At 35.7% G+C, this 27929-nt stretch overlaps 1 protein-coding gene and 1 pseudogene across 1 annotated transcript; one reads left to right on the top strand and one right to left on the bottom strand.

Annotated features, from left to right (window-relative positions):
• Positions 1-14401: 14401 nt before the first annotated feature.
• On the bottom strand, positions 14402-18018 carry LOC107854072. The gene is made up of 2 exons (XM_047397795.1): positions 17073-18018; positions 14402-15358 (listed from the first exon to the last, which is right to left on the bottom strand). Exon 1 carries the CDS (start codon positions 17832-17834, stop codon positions 17349-17351), a length of 486 nt encoding a protein of 161 aa, XP_047253751.1. The 5' UTR covers positions 17835-18018; the 3' UTR covers positions 14402-15358; positions 17073-17348.
• A 6720-nt stretch (positions 18019-24738) lies between these two features.
• Positions 24739-26721, top strand: LOC124898169 (annotated as a pseudogene).
• The last annotated feature ends 1208 nt before the right edge of the window (positions 26722-27929 follow it).

Below are 27929 nucleotides of genomic sequence, written 5' to 3'. Positions count from 1 at the left end.
ATATTGGCACAATATTGTAAAAGATTACGAGAATCTGAATTCTACATTTATTTAATGTAACACCTCGAGATCCCATCCCAAGACATCACACAATGCTTATGGACCTGAAGGACCACAAGCTAACCCTTTTCTGATATTTGTACCTGTACACTACATAATATCTGAAATAAATGTGGAAACTTACCATAAGGTTTAACACATCTATACATACTCAAAACTGAAAACTGAATACTAATACATCCATCGAAAAAGCCTCTAAATTGTCTGAACTGTGAAGTTGATGGGACACGTTCCTAACTAACTCCGTCAACTGAAAATAAACAAAATCTGAAATAATAATAGTAAACTGAGATTCGTCCTCGAAAGAAGAGGACTCACTGCTACTGCTACTGCTGCTGACGGGAACTGAAATGCTGAAGATAATCTGGATCCTGTGCCTCTAAACCTATGGTGTCAAATAAAACACCATAGCGCAAATGCGATAGTACAGGAATGTACCAAGTATGTAGACGAGGTAGGATAATGCAAGGGCTCATGCATGCACAATATCTAAACTGAATAATCATGAAAGATACCGCATGAGAACACATACATGAATGCACAGAACATGAACACAATTATCGCAACTCTAGATACTGAAACTCGCATACCACTTTACTGCAGATTGAACTCACTACTAACACTGAGATACTGAATCACTGACTCCTTTGATACTGATAACTGAGGATCTGGATGTGCTTACATCAAGGACTGTACTCTGAGCTTACTGCTTTCGACTGACAGAATTAGAGATCAACTTTGCTAACAGATTATTCTGGAAGCGATTATTAATGATAAGAAGTATGATTATATCTGAATCTGATAACAAGAATATTCAATAAAAATCTGATACTGTGATCAAGCCTATCTGGCGGCATATCTCTGAATATGATATCAATTAACTATATATGTGACCAAGCCTATCTGTCAAGATGGTCCATGAATCAATGGAACTATCTGAGTTCCTCATAAAGATAGATGACTATATCTGACAGTCCTGATTTTTGAAGATTGATTCTGAAACTAAAACTGAATCTGAAACTAAAACTGTGGGAAGTAGTCACTTAATCGACATGCCCCAACCTACCACAGGTGGGGTCCAACCTATACCCCCAGTTGGGAGGGTACCAATACCATGCCACGGGTAAAGATATTATCTTTATGTGCATTATCTTTATGTCTCCCTCATCTATCAGGTGCTCAAACGAGAACGGTGGAGCCCTCATCTAACAGGTCAAGCCACCTCATCTACCCTCATCTAACAGGTATGATGTCTCTCATCTACCCTCAACTAGTAGGTATGATGTCTCAACCTATGCTGGCTACGTAGTTCCGAAGCACAAAGATTGCATCTAAGAATCACACCCTCTACTAGTAGGTGAGTTTCATCCTTGAGCTCGCTCGGTGCTAGTTTCTAATCCCAACTAAAAGACTCTGACTAAATTCTTAACTGAGCATAACTGAATTGAATCTGATATTGATCATGTTTCTCAAAAGATCTAACTGAGTTACGTCGAGATTACTTAGTTTCGTATCTGACGAAAAAGACATCAAATCATAGTATCTGACTGACGATACAAAGCTTGAATAGATTACTCAAACCACTTCTGAGATTAGAATTGAATCACTTGAATACTATTAGATCTGAGCTGATTACATGTCTAAGGCTAGATTACTAGCAATACAGAGATTACAGAGATTTTTGAGATTACTGAGCTTTCTTAAGTTCCGCAATTGTCTAAGGATACAGAGTTCTATAATTCACTGAGTTCTGAGAATCATGGATCAACTGGAATTATCAAAAAACTGACATGGGCTCTAGACAACGACTCTATTTTCGGGTATAAATACCCCAGGAATCAATACCATGAAGGTAAGCCTCATCATTCATTCATCATCACAAGCATTCATGCATCATTACAATCATTCAAGCATCTTCACAAGTAATTCAGGAATCATGCCATATGTTCATTTTCATAGTCATTAAACATCACCTCAAGCATTTAAGGATCTCAAACATCTATTCATCATCACAGTCGCCAAGGAGTCACTTTAAGCATCTCAGAATCATAATCATATAATAACATACGAAAAACATGCTACTAGATTGTACTCCCTTCAATAAGGTTTTACCTCAGCTATTTCATACCTATATCGATCTTGACATGTGTTTGGATATCCCATGGCTTGGGGAGACTTCATACTATCACGTCATAACTTACTTGCTAACCACTTGGCATGTATTAAAAGCTTAACATATATCAAGAGCACATAATTAGGGGAATTTATAACCATCATATCTCGACTTATTCACTCCAGTATTTCAACAACCACTAGACATGGCCGATTTTACACCTACTTGGGAATTTCATGCTATCTTGGCACATTTCACTCACTAAGGCATTTTATCAAACACTAGGCATGCATGGACTAGTTCACAATTTGGGGTTTCCTATTCAACATAGTATAGTGGCCCTTATGCTTCACCTAAGCTCTTTATCAAACTTATGGGGAACGTTCTTCACTTATTCAACCATTTCTACACCCAAAAGTCATGAACACATTACATGAAAAAAAAAACTTCAAGAGGATCTATCACAAACATCACATGAATTCCACATACTAGGGTCAAAGCTCATAAATTTTGTAGGCAAACATAAATCAAAACTCAACAACACATTAAACATCCATTTCAACTCATACAAATCATTAACAACTCATAAACATAAAAATCTTTTAGTTTTAAAAAGGGTTCTTGAGCTTATTGGATGAAAGGGACTGAAGAATCAACATCTACATACCTTAACCTTTGAATTTGGATGAACTTTAGTGCTTGAAACTTTATCCACACATGAAATAAATAAATTCTTGAAGCCTACGCTATGAGGAACTTGATTCTTGAAGAAATCTTGAAGAATTTATGGATGAATTTTCAAAGATTAGGGTTCTTGAATGAAACCCTAGATATTCTTGAGAGAATTGGAAAAGAAAATGATTGAATTAGGGTTTGAATGAGGGTTCCTCATATTTATAGAGGCTCAAAAAGGTGGTAAATGACCAAAATACCCTTGTAAAAATGCCCTTGAAGTGCTGGAAAAATATACTTGATGCCATCCGTTACAGTCCATCAGGTCCGTGATAGGCCATCACGAATGGTCGTCACAAAAGGGGTCCAAATTCTTGATTTTCTGCCCAAGGCTGACGACATCGCCAGAAATGTCTTCAGAATGTGACAACATCGTCAAAAAGGTCATCAGAAACGTGATAGCCCGTCATAAACGATGTCACTATTTTCCAGCTTGACCTGCTGGAATAAAATAGAGATAACTCTTTGCTCCGATATCGAATTTAGGCGAAATTGGTATCGTTGGAAAGATAATTCAAAGATATTTCATTTGATATATAGAAAGCCACCCAGTTCTTCATATACAATAAGTTATGATCGATTGAAGTTAACCCAAATTTTTACGGTCACTAAAACTTGAACGATAGGAAATCTTTCAACTCGACCATGAGTTAGGGGACCTCTATGATCTTAGTTCATGCTCAAATAGATTCCCACATGATTTAAATTATTTCATACTTGGGAGGATATTTCTAAAACATTTTGACTCGGATTTTTGCTTTACCAAATACACTCTAAGGCTCAGACTGGAAGAAAATTTTGCGGGGCATTACAGTATCTTTCCCTTGAGAACATTCGTCCTTGAATGTCGCTTAATAGACTAAGATTACGGATCAACAGAACTTACTCAAGAAATGGAAATATCTCAAATCAGGACTACGCAACTAGAATGACTGACATATAGAGTTCTCACACTGGGCATGCATATATGATGCATGGAATACTCGACTGATGATACTCATAGCTGAATTCTCATAATACACATGCATATCTGATGCATGGATTCATAACTGGGATGATCTCATGAATACACGACTGAACACACGCTTACAAGCTAAACTCTTTCTACTAAATGTGCATATCTAATGCATGAATATCCGGCTAAGCTGACTTTTGAAAGCACGACTTGACAATGCAACAATGATTGATGCTAACTTTATAAGGAAAATTTGAACACGCATCGAGATGAATCTAATGGCATGCAACATCATAATACCATGGGGTATCTCCTCCTTGGGACTCTATGTCCCTCTAAACACACTTTGCTAAAATACTAGAGCGATGCGCGGGGCACCTACAGACTGGGTCATAATTGACCGATCAAGATCTGAAACTTATGAATGACTCATGCTAACATATAAGCTCAAAACAAGAGCAAAGGATCTATCAATGCATAACATAAAGATGAAGGGCTCATAACATATCCGGGTCAATTTTAGGGGATCTTTCCCGATCAAGGCGAGGCTGAAGTGGAACAATCTATTATGAGCTGAAGGATGGCTACGTTGACTTTGGGGACCTAGCTTAGAACAGTCTTGAAATTTATGAATGGTCTCGCTACATCTAAAGGACACATCACTACCGGCTCTGCATACACCCTTATGATTCTTACCACATTCTTCACACAACGGGTAGGTACGAACACCACTAGTACTACTCTGGGCTTTGGAGCTTGGCGCTCCCTCAAATCTGACACCCCCAAATGCAAGTGCGAGTACACTAGCTGAAGATGGAGCTGGAACTAAAAATCTCCGACCATACTAAGAACTACTACCACCTTGAGACCCTGACTTCGAGAAACCATAACTACCTGTCTTGGTTCTCTTACTCACTCTCCCTCTCTCCTTTATTTTATCTGCCTCAATCTGTTGCGCATGAATCATTAGCCTAGAAAGATCCATATCTCTATTGATCATGGCATCTCTACACTCTTTCAACACATCACTTGATACCTCAATCAAAAACTACTCATACTCGCTCTAGGGTCAGCTATCAAGTCGGGAGCATACTTAGCTAATTGGTTAAACTTAAGACAATACTCTTTCATTATCATGGAGCCTTGCCTTAGGTTCATAAACTCTTTTACCTTAGCTTCTCTCATTTCTAGTGGGAAAAACCTATCTAGAAAGGCACTCTGAAACTCTAGCCAAGTCACGGGAGCTGCATTCTCCCCTCTACTTTTCTCCCACATCACTACCCAATCATGAGCAATATCTTTAAACCTATAAGATGCTAACTCAACACTCTCCTCCTCTAACACATACATAATTTGGGTGATCTTCTTCACCTCCTCAAGAAACAACTGCGGATCCTCACCTACTACTAACCCAAAGAATTCAGGCAGGTTTATTTTCATAAAGCTTCTAATTATGGCTGCGGCAGAATTCCCATCTTACTGAGGTGGGACTACAACCTGACGGTTGCCATGAACATTAGTCACCGATTGGGCTAGCGCCTAGAAAGCTTCCTGAAACTTTGCATTGACACACCCTCATTTTCAGGATCTACTGGCTGAGGGGGTTGATCATCAACCCTATGGACAAAGTCTCTGGGATGAGGCATACTCTGTAAATGAAAGAATGAAGTGGATTAGACTGAGGATCAACTTGAGCTCATGCTCACTCGCACAAAATGATCACTAAAAGAAGAGGAACTTCTCCTAAGAACATCCTGTAGCCTCTTGTACATAAATGAGGCGCGTTACACACCCATGTACAAGATTCTACTAGATGCGTCTTTTTAGACTCCCTAGGACACTCTTGAACCTTAGGCTCTGATACCAAGTTTGTAACGCCCCGAGATCCCATCCCAAGACATCACACGGTGCTTATGGACCTGAAGGACCACAAGTTAACCCTTTTTCGATATCTGTACCTGTACACTGCATAATATCTGAAATAAATACGGAAACTTGCCATAAGGTTCAACATATCTATACATACTCAAAACTAAATACTGAATACTAATACATCCGTCTAAAAATCCTCTAAACTGTCTGAACTGTGGAGTTGATGGGACAGGTCCCCAACTAACTCCGTCAACTGAAAATAAATAAAATCTGAAACAATAATAGTAAACTGAGATTCGTCCTCGAAAAAAGAGGACTCACTGCTACTGCTGCTAACGGGTACTGAACTGCTGAGGATAATCTGGATCCTGTGCCTCTGAACCTATGGTGTCAAATAAAACTCCATAGCACAAATGCGTTAGTACAGGAATGGACCGAGATTGTAGACGAGGTAGGCTAATGCAAGGGCTTATGCATGCATAATATCTAAACTAAATAATCATAAAAGATGTCACATAAGAACACATACATAAATACACCGAACATGAACACAAGTATCGCAACTCTAGATACTGAAACTCACATACCACTTTATTGCAGACTGAACTCATTATTGATATTGAGATACTGAATCACTGACTCCTCTGATACTGATAACTGAGGATCTGTATATGCTTACATCAAGGACTGTACTTTGAGCTTACTGCTTTCGACTGACAAAATTAGAGATCAACTTTGCTAATAGATTATTCTGGAAGCGATTATTAATGATAAGAAGTATGATTATATCTGAATCTGATGACAAGAATATTTAATAGAAATATGATACTGTGATCAAGCCTGTCTGGCGGTATATCTCTGAAAATGATATCAATCAACTGTATATGTGACTAAGCCTATCTGTCGAGATGGTTCATGAATCAATGGAACTATCTGAGTTCCTCATAAAGATAGATGACTGTATCTGACAGTCCTGATTTTTGAAGATTGATTCTGAAACTGAGATTGAATCTGAAATTAAAACTGTGGGAAGTAGTCACTTAACTGATATGCCCCAACCTACCACGGATGGGGTCCAACCTATACCCCTAGTTGGGAGGGTGCCAATACCATTCCACGGATAAAGACATTATCTTTATTTGCATTATATTTATGTGACCCTCATCTATTAGGTGTTCAAACGAGAATGGTGGAGCCCTCATCTAACAGGTCAAGCCACCTCATCTACCCTCATCTAACAGGTATGATATCTCTCATCTACCCTCAACTAGTAGGTATGATGTCTCAACCTATGCTGGCTACGTAGTTTCGAAGCACAAAGATTATATCTAAGAATCACACCCTTTACTAGTAGGTGAGTTTCCATCCTTGAGCTCGCTCGGTGCTAGTTTCTACTCCCAACTAAAAGACTTTGACTAAATTCTTAACTGAGCATAACTGAACTGAATCTGATACTGATCATGTTTCTCAAAAGATTTAACTGAGTTACGCTGAGATTACTTAGTTCTGTATCTGACGAAAAAGACATCGAATCATAGTATCTGACTGACGATACAAAGCTTGATTAGATTACTCAAATCACTTCTGAGATTAGAATTGAATCACTTGAATACTATTAGATCTGAGCTGATTACATGTCTAACGCTAGATTACTAGCAATACAGAGATTACAGAGATTTCTGAGATTACTGAGCTTTCTTAAGTTCCGCAATTGTCTAAGGATACAAAGTTCTATGGCTCACTGAGTTCTGAGAATCATGGATCAACTGGAATTATCAAAAAACTGACACGGGTTCTAGACAATAGCTCTATTTTTGGGTATAAATACCCCCAGGACTCGATAGCATAAAAGTAAGCATCATCATTCATTCATCATCACAAGCATTCATGCATCATCACAATCATTCAAGTATCTTCACAAGTAATTTAGGAATCATGTCATATGTTCATTTTCATAGTCATTAAACATCACCTCAAGCATTTAAGGATCTCAAACGTCTATTCATCATCACAGTCGTTAAGGAGTCACTTTAAACATCTTAGAATCATAATCATATAATAACGTAAGGGAAACATGCTACTAAATTGTAATCCCTTCAATAAGGTTTTACCTCGGCTATTTCATACCTATATCAATCTTGACATGTGTTTGGATATCCCATGGCTTGGGGAGACTTCATACTATCACATCATAACTTACTTGCTAACCACTTGGCATATATTAAAAGCTTAACATATATCAAGAGCACATAATTAGGTGAATTTACAACCATCATATCTCGACTTGTTTACTAGGGTCTTTCAACAACCACTAGACATGACCGATTTTACACCTACTTGAGAATTTCATGCTATCTTGGCACAGTTCACTCACTAAGGTATTTTATCAAACACTAAGCATGCATGGACTAGTTCACAATTTGGGGTTTCCTATTCAACATAGTATAGTGGCCCTTATGCTTCACCTAAGCTCTTTATCAAACTTATGGGGAAAGTTCTTCACTTATTCAACTATTTCTACACCCAAAAGTCATGAACACATTACATGAAAAAAAAACTTCAAGAGGGTCTATCACCAACATCACATGAATTCCACATACTAGGTCAAAGCTCATAAATTTTGTAGGCAAACATAAATCAAAACTCAACAACACATTAAACACCCATTTCAACTCATACAAATCATTAACAACTCATAAACATAAAAATCTTTTAGTTTTAAAAAGGGTTCTTGAGCTTCTTGGATGAAAGGGACCCAAGAATCAACATCTACATACCTTAACCTTTGAAATTGGATGAACTTTAGTGCTTGAAACTTTATCCACACGTGAAATAGATAAATTCTTGAAGCTCACTCTATGAGGAACTTGATTCTTGAAGAAACCTTGAAGAATTTATGGATGAATTTTGGAAGATTAGGGTTCTTGAATGAAACCCTAGATATTCTTGAGAGAATTAGAAAAGAAAATGATTGAATTAGGGTTTGAATGAGGGTTCCTCATATTTATAAAGGCTAAAAAAGGGTGGGAAATAACTAAAATACCCTTGCAAAAATGTCTTTGAAGTGCTGAAAAAATATACTTGACGCCATCCGTGACAGGCCGTCAGGTCCGTGACAGGCCGTCAGGTCCGTGATAGGCCGTCACGAATGGTCATCACAAAAGAGGTCCAAATTCTTGATTTTCTGCCCAGGGCTGACGACGTCGTCAGAAATATCGTCAGAATGTGACGACGTCGTCAAAAAGGTTGTCAGAAACGTGATAGCCCGTCAGAAACATCGTCACCGTTTTCTAGCTTGACATATTGGAATAAAATGGGGATAAATCTTTGCTCCGATATTGGATTTAGACGAAATTGATAACTTTGGAAAGATAATTCAAAGATCTTTCATTAGATATGTAGCAAGCCACCCAGTTCTTCATATACAACTAGTTATAGTCGATTGAAGTTGACCCAAATTTTTACGGTCAGTAAAACTTGAATGATAGGAAAGCTTTCAACTCGACCATGAGTTAGGGGACCTCTATGATCTTAATTCATGCTCAAATAGATTCCCACACGATTCAAAGTATTTCATACTTGGGAGGATATTTCTGAAATATTTTGACTCGAATTTTCGCTTTACCAAATACGCTCTAAGGCTCAGACTGGAAGAGGATTTTGCGGGGCATTACATTTAAGCATGCTGACGTATAAATATTTATTAAGTGACATGAAAGGATGCATCTTGGTAAGTGTGAAACTTATTTGATTTACAGTCCAGATACTTGAAGATGTCACATATGACATGTTGAATATTGTCACTTGACAAAATTCATATGAAACTTTCTAAGGATTCAAAATGTTTGAAGCATATAAAAGTTTCTGGAAAACTTATTTAGAATCCTTATATTGTATAAGCTTATAGCTTGAAAATCATTAAAACTCTTGGAGAGTTTTCAAAAGCAATAAGATTATTTGCTGAAATACAAAACATACCGAATTGGATTGGTCCTGAAGTACCATATCTTAGTTCAATTGGTATAGTATATTTTGCAAATACTACAAGGCTTGATATAGCCTTTTCTGTTAATTTGTTAGCAAGATATAGTTCTGCTCCTATTAGGAGACATCGAAATGAGATCAAACACATGATTTTATTCTAAAGCCTGCAGTCTTAATCTTGTTGGTTATGCTGATACTGGGTATTTATCTGACCCGTATAAAGCTCGGTCTCAAATAGGCTATGTGTTCATATGTGGTGGTACTGTAATAACTTGGAGATATACAAAGAAGTCTATTGTAGCCACTTCATCGAATCATGCTGAGATAATAACTATTCATGAAGTAAGTCGAAAATGTATATGGTTGAGGTCTATGATACATCTCATTCGAGAAAAATATGGTGTGAAATATGACAATCTACCCACAATTTTATACAGAGATAATTCATCATGTATAGCACATCTTAATGGAGGATTCATAAAAGGAGATAGAACGAAGCACACTTCCTCAAAGCCTTTCTACATACATGAGCTACAAAAGAATAGTGATATCAATATGCAACAGATTCGTTTAAGTAAAAATGAGGCTGATTTATTCACCAAGTCTTCTCCAATTACAACTTTTAAGAAGATGGTGCACAAGATCGGAATGCAAAGGTTCAAGGATGTTCTCATTAGGGGGAGTTAATACGCATTGTACTCTTTTTTCCTTACGAGGTTTTGTCCTACTGGGTTTTTCTTGTAAGATTTTTAATGAGGCAACCGATATGCGTATTGTTAGAAATGTGTACTCTTTTTCCTTCACTAAATTTTTTTTCCTACTGAGTTTTTTCTAGTAAGATCTTAACGAGGCACATTATCTATCTAGACATTCAAGGGAGAGTGTTATAAATATATTTACACTATAGTGAATGTCTATCAAGATCTGATAAGATCTAGTTGATATCTATCAAGATTTGATGTATTTGTCTTTTAGTGTGAAACTAGGGACAAATTCCTCTGTAAATAGAAAGACTTCCTTCATTGTAAATCATCCTCAAGAGAAGAAATAAGAATCACTCTCTCTATTCTCTCTACTCTTCTTCTTTATTCTTTCTTATTTTATAACACTATTTATTTTATTTTCTTTTTTGGTTTAGTTTCATACTTCATGTATGATTTTATATTTTATGTTATGTAAATTTTATTTTATTTTTTCTTTAATTTTTTAATATAAATATATTTAAAAATTACATAAAAAAATTATAAATTATAATAATTAATAATTTAAAATATCAAAAAAATATATACAAATGGTGTTAACTTCTAAAATTATATTTTTACCAAATAGATTGAGACAAAGAAATAACATACCACAATAACCAATAATTTACGATACCACATTTTTGTTGGTTCTTGAAATTTTATTTGTCTCACATAAATTGGAACAAAGAGTGTAACACACATTATGCTTAAAATATTTGAAGGATATATAAAAAATTGTATTGACTTTAAAATTTTTATCATTGTCGTATAAATTGAGACAGAGTAAATAACATATATTGTTTGAAAATAACGTACAAGTATTATAAATTTCAATAATTAATAACTTAAAATATTTAACGACATATAAAAAAATTTGATTGATTCGTCAAATTATTTCTATAATATAAAAGGGAAGGTCTCGACATGGCTATTTTTTGTTATTTCAAGAAAGCTTAAGGGAGATTTGGTCATTATACACCTAATAAGGTTATCACTGCATCATAGACATTATACCAAATGTAATATAAATTGTACAAGTGATTAAATGCAAAATAAGGGTATTTGATCATTGACTATTCTACCCTAAGTATTGTCTATTATGTGTCTAGTATCAGTTTTGAAGAAGACACATAGTATCTCTAAAGTAGAAAAATAGAATATCAAGTAGACATGTTGCATTTTATCATATAGATATAAATTACAATAGATATAAATATTTGATCGACTCTCAAAATTATTTCAGTGCTACTTAAATTGGAATGAAAAAAAAAAGTATTATAAATTACAATAATTAATAACTTAAATTATTTTTAAAATATAATTGTCTATCAATGCCACAAAAGTTTGGAGAAGGAAAGTAACATATATTATTTGAAAATGAGAAAATGGTCAAATACCCCCCCCCCCCCCCTCCCAACCTTTACCCCAAATTTCAACTACACACTCAATCTTTTAAAGGGTCCTATTTACCCCCCTGAACTTATTTTTACCGAATTTATTACCCCCAAACTATTTTAAAGTGTAATATATACACCCCCAAAATAGGACAACCAGTCATTTTTTATGCGATGTGATACATGCACTGAACAGTAATGTCACGTCATTATTTTAATCTAAAAAATTAATTATTTTCCCTTATATATTTTCCTTTTCTCTTTTATTCTCTCATCTTTTCCATTTTCATTTTTTTCTTTTCTCTTTTCTCTCAATTACAAACTATCAAACATCTCTCACTTTTTCAGCCGCTAATCCCTGCCGTGGCCGCTGCTGATTTCAGTTTTTTTTTTTGACGACAACAACTCGATAGAATGGAAGAAAACCATTTTGTATTTATGTTGAAGTAACTGTTAATTGAGCTGTTTTTTATGGAATTGGAGATACCCATTTTGTGATTTCAGTTTTTTTTTTATTTGACGACAACAACTTCATAGAATGGAAGAAGACCATTTCGTGTTTGTGTTGAAATAAATGTTAATTGAGTTGTTTTTTTATGGAATTGGAGATACCCATTTTTGTTTTTTGAAAATGAAAATGGGTTCAGTATTTGGGACTTGGAATTCATGAATATGAATAGAATGGAAGAATGTTAATTGAGTTGTTTTTGATGGAATTGGAGATACCCATTTTGTGATTTCAATTTTTTTTTTTGACGACAACAACTATATAGAATGGAAGAAGACCATTTCATGTTTGTGTTGAAGTAAATGTTAATTGAGTTGTTTTTTATGGAATTAGAGATATCCATTTTTGTGATTTCAATTTATTTTTTTTTTACAATAGAAATGAGTTCAGTATTTGGGAAGGAATGAAACTGATTATTGAAGGAATGGGTTCAGTATGTGTGATTTCAGTTTTTGATGGATTATTGAAGGATGTAGCTCCTGTTGCATCCATGATAAAAAAAAGAATGAATATTGAATGTTAATGTTAATTTTGTGTTAGTCAATAGTCTGCAAAAAAATAATATTAAGAATTGGGATGTTAGTAAATTCACGAGTCTAATATATCGGAGAAGATGATAAATTAGTCTTGAAGTAGATGCCATTGTTGAGTTCTTAAAGAAGAAGAAGAAGAAGAAGAAGGAGGAGGAGGAGGAAGAAGAAGAAAAGGAGGAAGAACAAGAAAGAAAGAATAAAAAATAATAATAATTAAATTATTAAAAATAATGATGTGGCAATCAAAAAATAATGATTTTAAAGTGAAAAAAAGTCAATTGACGCGTCTATGGGCGAATTTAGTCACATGCAACAACACGTCAGCACCTGGGGGTAATAAATTTGGTAAAAATAAGTTCAGGGGGTAATAGGACCCTTTAAAAGGTTGAGTGTGTAGTTGAAATTTGGGGTAAAGGTTTGGGGTATTTGACCATTATAAATTACAATAGTTAATAGCTTAAAATATCTAACAAAAATTAATTTGTTATATATTTCGAAAAAATATGTAAAAAATACTATCAATCACAATAATTATCAACTTAAAAATAATTTCAAAAAATAAAATATTTGGTTGACTCTTGAAATTATATTTGTGTCACTTAAATTTAATAGAAGAAAAGATATTATAAATCATAATAATTAAAAACTCAAATTATTGTAAAAAATATAATTGACTATCAACGCCATAAAAATTTGGACAAGTGAAGTAATGTATATCATTTAAAAATTACATAAGAAAATATTATAAATTACAATATTTAACAACTTAAAATGTCTTTCAACTTATGATAAATTCTTATAATTTAGCATATGAGTGGTATTAATTTTCAAATATTTACTTTATAATTTTAAAATACTCTAAACATTATCGATGTTGGGCCCGTGCTAACATGGACCCGTTGCCCTAATATTTATACACATAGTCAGATTAAATTAACTTGACTATGTTTGTCTGTGGTGTGGTCAGATAATTCCAACGATTCACATTAATGAAGCATCAGAAAAGAAAATTTGTCTAGTGTAACAATACAATAACCACAGCGGGACTAGTAAACTGTAGTGGTTTTATTCTGAACTCTCTTCGTCTTGTTAAAAAAAAATATATTGTATATATAAAGATCAAAATTATTATTATTTATGTATATATAGTAAATATTGAATCTTCTTTAACTTTTTTTTTACCTCTATTTTTTTATATTTTAAATTCCCTTCATAAAAATTCGAACTCCGCCACATATTACCACTATATACAAGTCGATTCCAGTACCACCTCTTGGCATAACATAAGCCAGATAAGCAGAGTTAAAAAAGAACAAAAGAGCAGGAGAAAATTGGGGGACTCCTCCAGGTTACGACAGTTGGACAACAACAACATATCCAGTGTATTTCCACCTAATGAGGTCTGGGGAGGATAGAGTGTACGCAAACCATCCCATTACCTCAAGAGAAGTAGAGAGGTTGTTTCTGATAGACCTCCAGCTTAGGACCAATAACAGTATAACAAATATAAAAAGTAAACAGATACAAACTAGTATGGTACACAAAACAAATTAACAGTATAACAAACTCAAAAGATAAGTGCGTAATAAACTAGTACGGGGTGCAAAAAAGCCAACACCACTAATCCCAAAAACTAAAGCCCCAACACTACGAACCAGAAACTCCAGACCTAAAGGAGCACTCCCCTATTACTACCGCCGCGCTCCCACCCCTTAACCCTCTACCCTAATTCGCGTCCTGCACACCTTTCTATCAAGGGTCATTTCCTCTGTAAGCTGTAATTGCTCTATATCATGCCTAATCATCTCCCTCCAATATTTCTTCAGTCTACCTCTCGCCCGCCTAAAACCATCTATAGCCAGAGTCTCACACCTCTGCACTGAAGCATCAGGGCCCTCCTCATCACTTGCCCGAACCAACATAGCCTCGCTTCTCGCAACTTATTCTCCACCGAGGCAACTCCCACCTTCTCCCGAATAATCTCATTGCTCACCCTATCTTTCCTGATATGTCCACACATCCATCGCAACATTCGCATCTCCGCTACCTTCATCTTTTAGATGTGGAAGTTCTTAACTGGCCAACACTTCGCTCCATACAGCATAGCTGTCCGGACTACCACTCGGTAGAGCTTACCTTTAAGCTTCAGGGGCATCTTCTTATCACAAAGGACTCCCGAAGCGAGCCTCCACTTCAACCACCCTGCCCCAATACGATGCGTGACATCTTCGTCAATCTCACCATTGCCCTGAATTATAAACCACAGATACGTGAAACTCTCCCTCTTCTGAATAGCCTGAGAGTCTAGCTTCACAATCACTCCATCTTCTTGCGATATATTACTGAACTTACACTCCAGTACTCCATCTGATTAAAAATTAGTTAGCATTCACATTTTCCTTCCTTTGTCTGATTCGAAAAATGGGAAGCTGTACTTTCCATATTTGACTTAAAATCACATTCCCTAAGGAAATTCATAAAAAATAACATTAGAGAAAAAAGGAATTAAAATAAGAACATCTATATCTGTGAAGAAGGAAAGCAAGTTACCAAAAAAAAAAAAAAAAAGGAGGAGGAAAGCAGGACATGTGTTCATTTTGTTTTACGGGATAACTTTGATATCGAGGGGTTTCTAAGGCACTGTTCAGGGAAGCGTGACCTGGAAAAAAATGATAAGGCTTTGCATCACATATTAAGCGGAGCGTGAAGCGATGCAAGTGTATTACTGAAGTGACGTGTAATTTTTTAAAAAAGAATAAATAGAGCATGCAACGAAAAAACCAAAACAAATATATAATCAATAATAAAGATAATATATAAGCAAGAAGTTTAAATTAAACGAAAAAATCATTACACCAAAACACCTGCTACGAAACATACCAGCAAAACAACGCAAACTACAATAGCAAAACAGTTGACTTCAAAGCTAACCTATAAAATCGCAGCAATAGACTCGTTTTTAATTTAAAATTGGCCCTAAATATAAAATCAACATGAAGTGACTCTCTTTTTTTGTTTGTAAAAAAAAATTAAAAGTGACCCTAAAAATAAATTCAACATGATACACTCACATCGACTTGCATCTCGCATAGCCCTATAAAGCGTCTGCTTTTGTAACACGCAGCAAACGGGGCTCATATCGTTTCGCATCATTACATTATGCGCTGATGGAAGCGAATTCCTGAACACTGCTCGTAGGTGTTTTTAATTTCCAAATGAGAACTTACCATTTCAACTTTTTTCATCTAGCCTCCAAGGGGTGGTTGAGTTGGTTTGAGGGGACTTCCCATAGCGGAAGTCGCGGGTTCGATCCACCCCTAATGTCTTCTCAATCGAGCTCGTCGCACGGGGTTTACCTAGTGCGGTTTACATCTTCTGTGTGGTTTACGAGTTATTGCACAGTGAAGAGTTTACCCAGTGCGCACACAGTGCTCACCCGAAGGACTGAGGATATAATGGTTGCGGGTTTTCCTGGAGTCTCCAAAAAAAATTTTTTCATCTAAATTGCACAAACCAACGTACGTAAGTGATAAATGAAATTTGGTACAAAAATTAAATGTACTTACCATTCACCATTTTGAACTTACTTTTTTCCTTCAAATTTTTATATCATAAATAACGCATAGGAGTAATTTTACTGTTATTAATATTTATGCCATTTAAAATTTTTTATAAATTAATATGAAATACACGTCAATTCACGAATTTAAAAATTTACTTTATCACAATAAACTAACAAAGAACCCCCCAAAAAGGAAAAAAAAAACATATCTGATAACTCACATAACCATAATAAATTGAGTGATCTGATATAAATTCATTTGATTGAATTTAACATATAATGTAAAAAATGATCCCTTATATCGAATATTACAAAGTACCACCAACACCATATCTACTCCGAAAAAAACGAGGCAGTCTGGAAGGCTTTCGTTATACGTAGGGTCCGAAAAAGGTTTCACCATAAAAGTGTATGTATGCAGTCTTACTTTACATTTCTACTCGAGACTATTTCCAAGACTTGACCTGTGGCCTCCTTTGCTCGAGACTATTTCCAAGGATTGACCTGTGGCCTCTTGGTTACTTGACAATAATTTTACCAATTACTCCAAAACTCCATACATCATATCTACTCTATTTTCAAAAATGTTAGTAATATAGATCAATAGATTAATTACCTAAATTTTCAATTTGTCAATGAAAATTCGATTCCGCACCTGCCAATTCCTTTCACTGCCACAGTTTTTTTTCCTTTCCCAATTGTCGATGTTGAATTTTATATAAAAACCCAAACGGAAAAGCTAAAGAAAAGAGATGAACCAAAAATCTCTGGAGGTGTTCTCACTGGCTTTTGAGCGTGATTCAAACCTTCAAGCTGATCAATTATTAATTGATCATGGAGGAGCTCAACCAATTAAGCAAGCCTCACTTGTCGATCTCTGAAATGTCTTGTGTTATTGCAAAAGAAGACTTGTAGAATCAGTAACTTCCACATCCTTTTCCTCTTCATTTCCACAATTATACACAGATTCAATCACAAGTAGCAGCTGATCATCTAAATACCTCTTCAACAACAACTTCTCTTGTCCTCCATCTACACTACTTTCCCCTCCCTCGCACCATAGTTGCCCATCTCCCTCCGCCAATTTCCCCAGCGATCGTCGTTGGCGATAGCACAGACGGTAGCAAATTTCAGCAACACAAAGTATAGGAAAAGTAGCACAGAATAAAGGTAGAAGAAAAGGAGAGCAAAGAAGAAGACAAACGTAACGCCAAAAGCGACGACGACTGCCAAGCCAAGAGGTGAGGATCATTGCTGAAAGGGAAATGGGAGACGCAGTTTGAATAGTTGGGCGATTTTGATCATGTTGAAGTGGCAGCAAATAGGAGTTGTGGTTGTTGTTGTTGGGGTTGAAAGAGAAGCGAGAGTAGTTCCACATGACTTGACAATTTTTGTATGCATAATCAACGTGTGGTAGAAGGGAAGATGATAGCGATGGAGAGAGAGAAAATGAAAAATGACTTGATTTTTCTAGTGCATTACATGAGATGCTCGTTTCCTAACCTGTTTTGACAATTTTCCTGTTTTTGTCTAACATATTTTTTTCTAAAAATGTTTTTTTTTTTTTTTGACAGTATACTTTGTAGTATTTGATTAGGTAATTTAAAAAAAAATTCATATTAAAATAATAATTTTTATTTGGTTTATATTTTTAAAGGAGTTTGATTGATAAAGTTCTATTCTCATGATCTGAAAGTCACAAATTCAAATAGTGAAAACGCCTCTTGCAAAACTGTAAGATAAGACTAATATAATAAACATAATGATTCAATCCTATTCTGATCTCTTTTCTTTAAGTGCTTCTAGAAATTACTTTTTCCGTCTCAAATTCAGGAGCGGAGCTACATGTGTTTCAGGGGTTCATCCGAACTCCCTTTGTTGGAAAATTATATTATTTTTACATAGTTATATATATTATTTATGCATATATAGTAGAGGTTGAACCCCCTTCGACTGATTTGTATATTTACTTCTAAATCTCCTCAATTAAAATCCTGACTCTGCCACTCAAATTTTTACAACAACCTGTGTTTTGACACAGTTTAATTGTGCGGCTATAACTCATTGCATTGAGATGGTAAAATGATAATTTTAAAGTTAAATTATTTTCAATTATTGAGATGTGACATTCCTTTTGAAATAAATTAAAAAAAAAATTATACCAAATAAATTAAAATAAAGGGAATACTTTTACCAAATTTTTCTAGACAACAACATGCTCAGCTTAATTCTACGAGTAGGGCTTAAAGAAGGTACATGTATGCAGTCTAAAATAAATACTACTTCCTGTGTTTAAAAAAGAATGACCTTCTTTTCTTTTTAGTTCATTTAAAAAAGAATGATTCTTTTTTTTTTTACAATACTTTAATTTCAACTTTCCATGTGGCATATTTAGGACCACAAGATTAAAGAACATTTTGGTACATTTGATACAATTTTAATTTAAGGCCACAAGATTCAAAAATTTTCTTTATTTTCTTAAATTTTGTGACAAGTCAAAGTAGATTATTCTTTTTTAAATGGAGCGAGTATGCGTTTTTTAGCGAGGTACTGCACGATTGAGATTCAGTTTGTTTTCCTCCAAATTCTGACACGCAGTTTTATGTGTTGGCAAATGAATGTAAACATGTGATTGCCAGGCTACATGGATATAACTAGTTGATTAAATAAATTTAATTGTGCCCATAATTGACAGATTACTATGAAGTATCTTTTCGAGCAGCCTGCAAGAATTAATGACTTGACATGCACAAAAACTAAGATTAATATTTGTTATAGTACACTTTAACAAAAGCCGCCTATGTTTAATACATTAATCCTCTTATTTAGTTTCAATCTCCACCCATCTACCCTGATTGCTAGAAAGTCGAATGAATATTTGAGTAGTGTGCTGTGAGTGAACATGGAATTTAGAATGAGGTTTCCTTAGTATCCACATCTAATCTTGTTTTCATGGGGTCTTTGATCCACTTGCATTATCCATCTTGACAAATCTTTGATGCCTAATGTCTTTTCTGATCATCATCATTGGCATTCTTCCACCATTGATTCTATCAAAGCTGTTGTTCCTTCATCAGTGGACAGGTTCCACTCTGCTACAAAACTTGTTTATTCCTATTACAGTGTGTTTCATGGCTTCAGTGCTGTTTTGTCCAAAGATGAACTGGAAGCTTTGAAGAAGTTACCAGGTTTTGTTTCAGCTTACAAAGATACAACTGTGGAACCTCACACTACCCACACAGCTCATTGGAGCCAATTAATTCAACAAGGGAACATTGGCTAGTGATCCCACTGTGAATATTTCCATGAATTCTGCCAGGGATGCTGATGGTCATGGCACACATTGTGCTTCCATACTGCTGGGAACTTTGCGAACGGTGTTTCTCATTTTAGGTATGCAGCAGGAACAGCAAGAGGAGCTGCCCACGAGCTAGGCTAGCTGTGTATGAGTTTAGCTTTATTGAAGGAAGTTTTACATCAGATTTAATTGCTGCTATGGACCAAGCTGTTGCAGATGGTGTCGATGCGATTTCCATTTGTCAAGGGTACGGTTTCATACCATTGTATGAAGATGCTATATCAATTGCTTCTTTTGGAGCTATGATGAAGGGAGTTCTAGTTTCAGATTCGGCTGGAAATCGAGGTAATAGTGTTGGAACTGTAGTAAATGGATCTCCATAAATATCGTGTGTGGCATCAGGCTATACCTAGGGGTGGACAAATTTTTGGTTTAAACCGAAAAAATCGAAAAATCAAACCGAAATTTAATTTTGGTTTCAATTTTTCGGATTGAATTCGATTTGTAATTTTAGAATTTCGGTTTTTCGATTCGGTTTTCGGTTTTAAAAAAAAAATCGGTTTAAACCGAAAAACCGAAATTTTATAGATAAATAAATAATATATATATTCTATTATATATAATATATATATACTATATATATAATATAATATTATATTTTATATATATATATATATATATATATATATATATATATATATATATAATATTTAGTAATTCACATTCACAATTAACATTTAACAGCAAATTTGCATACGCCGCAGGCTTTTTATGAATTGTTTTAGTGACTCAAATATTTTATAGACTATTTTGGTAACTTTGGACTATTTTATGGACTATTTATGCAGAAAGTATGTTGTTTTATGGACTATGTTTACGAGTTTTGTGTTGTTTTGTAGACTATTTATACAAGGTTATATTATATGTAATGATTAATGACGTTATGTATTATATTAACCTTAGGATTATTTCATTTCGTTTCATCCATGTTGAGTTATTTATAATTATTTATATTTGGGAATGAAAAACAGGTTTGAAAAAAATAATTTTTCTAAAAAAATCCACCAATTTTAAATGCTCAGTTATGAAAAAGAGAGGCTAACTACTCTAATATTTCAAACCGAAATAAAAATTCGAAATAACCGAATCGAATTTGTAAAAATCGAACCAAACCGAATTTATTTCAGTTTGGTTATGGATGTCATTTTTGTCAATCCGAAAACCGATAAATCGAACCGATATTAAACAATCAGACCGAACCCACCGAACACTCACCCCTAGCTATACCGATCGGACACTTGCAGGAACTTTGACTTTGAGAGATGGGTTAAAAGTTAGTTGGTGGAGCTTATTTCCTGCAAGAGCCCTTGTCAGGGATTCTGGTGATTTACAACAAGACTCTAGCCGTTTGCAATTCAGATGCATTGTTGTCGTGTTAATGCACATGTTTAAAAGCTGCCACTTGTTTTATTTATTGCTTTGAATGTTTCAAAGTAGTTTCCTAGTTTTTAGTATTTAATTATTCCATGATTCAACATTTAGTGTTTGTTGCTAGATTTTAGGATCTTAGTTGGTTTTTAGATCTTTAAATGTAATTCTGAAAAACTGAATGAACTACTCTCTTCAACATTAGTAGTGTGTGTTATCTTTCTTTTTTTTCTTCTCAGCCAACTTGGTTTTACTGCAAAAACACTAACAAATTGGTATCAAAGCAATCTTCTTGAGGGATCTGTGAGGCTAGTTGAGTGCATCAATGGAAGGAGAGTCCAATTTTTCAGCAATGGCACCACCAATCTTCGATGGAGACAACTATCAAATGTGGGCCGTGAAAATGGAGACCTACCTGGAAGCATTGGATCTGTGGGAACCAGTGGAGGAAGACTATGAAGTTCAGCCACTTCCAACAACCCCCACTGTAGCACAAATGAAATCGCAGAAGGAGAAGAAGGCAAAGAAATCAAAGGCAAAAACATGCTTATTTGCAGCAGTATCTCCTATGATTTTCACACGAATAATGTCCTTGAAGTCAGCAAAAGCAATTTGGGATTATCTCAAGACAGAGTATGCAGGCGATGAAAGGATTCGTGGAATGGAAGTGTTGAATCTTATCAGGGATTTTGAATTGCAGAGAATGAAGGAGTCAGAATCAGTAAAAGAGTACTCGGACAGACTTTTAAGCATTTCCAACAAGGTGAGGTTGCTTGGATCCGAGTTAACAGATTCAAGAATTATGGAGAAACTACTTGTAACAGTGCCGGAAAGGTTTGAAGCCACTATAACAACCCTGGAGAACACAAAGGATCTGTCAAAAATTTCCCTTAAAGAGCTCTTAAATGCCTTGCAAGCACAAGAACAAAGGAGAGCCATGAGACAGGATGGAGCAGTAGAAGGAGCCTTACCAGCCAAGCATCAAGACAACGACAAGAATACAAGGAAGAAGAACTTCAAGAATCAGTCAGAAAATGGAGAAAGTTCATTCAACAATAATCAGAAGGGCAAAGGAGGAGGCTCGAAGAAGACATTTCCACCCTACCAACACTGTGGGAAGAAAGGCCATCCACCTTTCAAATGCTGGAGAAGACCTGATGCTAAGTGCACTAAGTGCAGCCAACTTGGTCATGAAGCAGTGATCTGTAGAGTTAAGCCTCAACAGCAAAAAGAAGATGCAAAAGTTGCTGATCAAGAGGAGGAAGATCAACTCTTTATGGCCACATGCTTCTCAAGTACCGACACAAGTGAACACTGGCTAGTAGATAGTGGTTGTACCAACCACATGACTCACAATAGAGAACTCTTCAAGGAGTTGAGAACCATCGAGATTAAGAGGGTGAGGATTGGAAATGGTGAACATCTGGATGTGAAAGGAAAAGGAAATATAGCTATGTCAAGCTATGAAGGTACAAAAAATATTGCAGCTATTCTCTTTGTACCAAAGATTGATCAAAATCTGTTGAGTGTTAGTCAATTGTTGGAGAAAGACTATAAAGTGCTATTTGAAAATAAACAAGGCTTAATTAAAGATGTTGACTACAAAGACATGTTTAAAGTTAAGATGAAAGGAAAAAGCTTTGCTCTAAATCCAATGGAGGAGGAGCACATGGCTTTTCAATCCAAAGAAAGTGTCACTGAAATCTGGCACAAAAGACTCGGGCACTTTCATTATCGTGGACTACTTCAAATGCAAAGGCTGAATATTGTCAAGGACATACCAAACTTGCAGGAGCATTCTAAAAATTGTCAGGTATGTCAATATGGAAAGCTAACGAGGAGGCCCTTTCCTAAAACAGCTTGGAGAGCTTCAAAGAAGTTGTAATTGGTTTACACAGATATATCAGGCCCTCAAAGAACACCTTCTCTGAATAGCAATCGGTACTATGTTGCGTTCATTGATGACTTCACCAGGATGTGTTGGATATACTTTCTCAAGTATAAGTCCGAGGTAGCACTAGTCTTCTAGAGTTTCAAAGCTCGGGTTGAAAATCAGAGTGCCTGCAAAATACAAATGCTCAGGTAAGATAATGACAAAGAGTATACATCTAAAGAATTTAATAAATTCTGTGAAGAAGCAGGAATTGGGCATCAGTTAACAACTCCTTATACTCCTCGACAAAATGGAGTGGTTGAGAGGAGAAATAGATTCATATTGGAGATGACATGCTGTATGAGAAAAACTTACCTAAGAAGTTTTGGGCAGAAGCAGCAAATACTGCTGTTTTCTTGCAAAATCTGCTTCCAACAAGAGCTGTAAAGGATCTGACACCATTTGAAGCTTGGTATGGACGCAAGCCATCTCTTAGCTGTGTTAAAATTTTTGGTTGTTTATGCTTTGCCCGAGTTCCACAGATCAACTAAGATAAGTTGGATAAAAGAGCTTTGCCAGGAATCTTCATAGGTTATAACACATTTGCCAAAGCCTACAAAGTTTTCCAGCCATAAACTGGGAAAATTATCATAACCAGGGACGTGCACTTTATGGAAGAAGAAGAGTGGAATTGGGAAGACTTAAAGAAGACCAGCCGATGTCCAAGTAAGCTAAGACATTCACCTACTGTCAACACATCAGAGGGACATGCTGATGAAGTGTGGGAGGATGAGCTGATTGATGACACGCCAATAAGAGGTACAAAGTTGATCTCTGACGTATATCAGAGATGCAATATAGCTATTTGTGAACCTGCGGGATACATGGAAGCAAAAGACAATAAAAATTGGAGGAGTGCAATGAAGGAGGAGCTATCAATGATTAAAAAATAAAATGTGGGAGTTGGTTGATAGACCTCACAATAGAAAAGTAATTGGAGTTAAGTGATAGACCTCGCAATAGGAAAGTAATTGGAGTTAAGTGGGTGTTCAGAACCAAGTTGAACCCCGATGGCTCAGTCAACAAGCACAAAGCAAGGCTAGTGGTCAAGGGATATGCTCAAGTGTTTGGAGTTGACTACTCAGACACATTTGCACCTGTTGCTAGGCTCGACACAATCAGATTGCTCCTTGCTCTTGCAGCTCAAAGAAACTAACTGGAAAGTGTTTCAGTTGGATGTGAAGTCAGCATTTCTTAATGGATTTCTACAAGAAGAGATCTATGTTGAGCAACCTGAAGGCTTTGTGGAAAAGGGAGAAGAACATAAAGTGTATTTGCTAAGAAAAATACTTTATGGTCTAAAACAAGCACCTCGGGCATGGTACAGTAGAATTGATGATTACTTAATCAGTTTGGGGTTTCAGAAAAGCCTGTCTGAACTCACTTTGTATGTTAAGTATGATGGTGCAGACATCTTAGTCATCTCTCTTTATGTAGATGATCTTTTAGTTACTGGGAGTATATTATCATGTCAATCAATTCAAGATGGAAATGAAGAAGGTTTATTAGATAACAGATCTTGGCCTAATGACTTACTTTCTTGGAATGGAAATTAAGCAAAGTCAAGACGAGGTATTCATTTGCCAGAAGAAATATGCAAGAGAAATATTTAAAAAGTTTCAGATGGAAGATTGCAAGGCAATGAGTACTCCTATGAATAAAAAAGAAAAGCTAGTTAAAGAAGACGGAGCTGCCCAAGTTGATGAATCTGAATTCAAAAGCCTGATAGGATGTCTGATGTATTTAACCGCAACTAGACCTGATATTCTAAATGCAGTAAGCATTCTATCTAGGTTCATGCCTTGTCCAAATGAGACTCACATGAGGGCTACAAAGAGAGTCATCAGATACATCAAGGAAACTTGGAATTATGGAGTAAAATTTATGAAGAGCAAGGAGTTCAAGCTGGCTGGATTTTCTGATAGTGATTGGGGAGGCTCAATGGATGACATGAAAAACACCTATGGATATTGTTTCTGTCTTGGTTCAGGAATGTTTTCGTGGAGCTCCAAAAAGCAAGAAACCGTAGCCCAATCCACTGCTGAGGCTGAATTTGTTGCTGCAACAGCTGTTGTAAATCAAGCCATCTGGTTGAGAAAAATTCTGACTGATATAAATCTGGAGCAGAGGCAAAGCACAGAGGTTTTTGTTGACAATCAGGCAGCAATTGCAATTTCCAATAATCCAGTGTTTCACGGCAAGACCAAGCATTTCAACATCAAATTGTTTTTTGTGAGAGAAGTACAAAAAAGTGGTGATATGGTTCTTTGTTTCTGCAAAACAGAAAATCAAGTAGCAGATATCCTCACCAAACCATTGCCACCGAGCAAGTTTGTAAGCTTCAGAAAAGAACTTGGTGTTTGCAGCATCTAAACAAGGAGTGTTAATGCATATGTTTAAAAGCTACCACTTGTTTTATTTATTGCTTTGAATGTTTCAAAGTAGTTTCCTAGTTTTTAGGATTTAGTTATTCCATGATTCAGCATTTAGTGTTTGTTGCTAGATTTTAGATCTTAGTTGGTTTTTAGGTCTTTAAATGTAATTCTGAAAAACTGAATGAACTATTCTGTTCAGCATGTGTTATCTTTCTCTTTTTTCTTCTCAGCCAACTTGGTTTTACTGCAAAAACACCAACATATCGCAAGTTCCTGAACCCAAATGCACCATCATTATGTGTGATGATAATGGGAATTTCACTTTTCAAGTTTATTACGTCACTCGAGCAAGACTTAAAGCAGCCATCTTTGTTACAGTTGATAGAGAATCCAGGAGTGTTCAGGTACACTTCATTTTCCAACCCTAGAGTTGTGATTAACAAAAGGAAGGGAAAAAAGTCATCAATTACGTTAAAAACAGTGTTGCTCCTACTACCACCATCACGTTCCAAGAAACTTATGTGGATGAAAGGCCAGCCCCAGTCCTTGCAGGAAACTCAGCACGAGGGCCCTAGAGAAGCTACTTGGGAATTGCAAAACCAGATGTTATGGCACCAGGTTGCCTCGCCCCTGGACATGGGAACAGGGCACGTTGACCCGAACAGAGCTCTTGATCCTGGCCTAAGTATGTGATGCTACTCCACAAGATTACATAAATCTTATATTCTCTATGAATTTCACAGAAGAGCAGTTCAAAACATTTGCAAGATCATCAGCCAATTATGACAACTGCTCAAATCCATCATCTGATCTCAATTACCCATCATTTAACACCTTGTACCTGTTCGGCTCGAGGGCAACCACACATGGTTGGAGCAGAAATTCAGAAGGACCCTTACAAATGTTGTTAAAGGTGGAGCAACATATAAAGTAAATATAGGAACTCACAAATTCCACAGTTTCAGTGTCACCACGAACATTGGTGTTCAAGAAGAAAAATGAGAAGTGCTTTGTCATTTCGCAATGTAGGTGACACAAATCTGAGTCAACACGTTGGATCGATCACTTGGGTTGAAGAATCGATCACTTGGGTTGAAGAGAATGGTACCATTCTGTTAGGAGTCCTATAGTAACATCTACCATTATTGTGGTCCGTGGTAGTGAGTGATGATTAGGACCATCAGATTCTTGAGCAGAAAGTACAAATACAAAACGAAGGGAATCAAGGGGGAAATTAAGTTAGTACTGAACGAAAAATTAGTCACATCCTATCCAAGGAAATACTATAGTATATGCGGAAGAAGTGACTTTTCTCCTTAAAAATGCCAACATTTTCTATTTATATTCCTAAGAACTGTTTGACGATACAAAAAAAGCCAAAAGAAAAATCAACAATGTTCATACACACAAAAGAGTACCAGAAAACACGTTGAATAAGCTTGTATGTTTGTGTGAGGGAGAGAGTATTGGAAAACATTAAAGGAAGGAAAGTGAGAAAGCAACCAGATTTTATCAAATCAGTTGAGAGATCAAAGGATAAGGTTGAATTGAGAAGGAAATCACTGCCAATAACTTGTTATACTCCTCAGCAGGTTGTTTGGTGTTCAAGAAGCAAAGCTATACCTTGACAACTCGTTATATAGGTGACGAGAAGCCAAGTACTTTTAGCCTTAAAACATCCAATATGCCGATATTTACCCCTAATAACTGTCTGCTCAATCTAAATGTATATACAGGTTAGTTGTTACAGTTTGTTTGGATGGTTGTTGCCGTTGTATTGTACCATTATCCTAGATATATTTGGATTGTTAATTTAATTTTATTGTATTGTATCCTTAAATCAGCTGTTACATAACAATAACATATCCATTTGATGTACTGATCGATTTGGTGTGGTTGGATCATAACGTTATTTCTCTTTTCCGTTGTACCCTTACTTACTAATAACACATTATTAGTTTTCATTTTGTTTCATCTTCTAAATGGGTTCTAAAGCAGCTCTAATTCAATGCTCAAATTACATAGCTTTTGTATTTTCTATGTCAAAATTTCGGGTAATAATATATGTGTATGCTGCAATGCAGTTAGAAATGGCTACACTCTGCAGGCAAGCTTCTATATACCAATACTTGTAATATGGTTATTTGTGGACAACATTCCGTTATTTTCATGCACCAAGATCATCTGATTTGCACAGGACCAACTGCACACAAATACTTAATTTGGTTCACAGTTTCATAATTCCCTCCCACGATTCTGAAGCAACTAGTTCGTATATGCCGACTCAGATAAATGTGCACTAACAAAATACGCCTGAACAAAAGTATAAAAGAGTTATTGACAACGCACTAGGTGTTGCAAGCAAGAGTTCTATACTCATATGATTGCTGCAATTTGCTAGCAAATATATAATTATTTATTAATTTGGAATAGGCACAA

This window comes from Capsicum annuum, chromosome 1, assembly GCF_002878395.1.
Source record: "Capsicum annuum cultivar UCD-10X-F1 chromosome 1, UCD10Xv1.1, whole genome shotgun sequence".
NCBI classification, from domain to species: Eukaryota; Viridiplantae; Streptophyta; class Magnoliopsida; order Solanales; family Solanaceae; genus Capsicum; species Capsicum annuum.
The sequence above is the reverse complement of the archived record's forward strand: the minus strand, read 5'-3'. Positions and strand labels throughout refer to the sequence as shown.

Coding starts and splice junctions, on each gene's coding strand:
- LOC107854072 (XM_047397795.1), bottom strand. CDS start 17,834: ATGTGGAACTACTCTCGCTTCTCTTTCAACCCCAACAACAACAACCAC.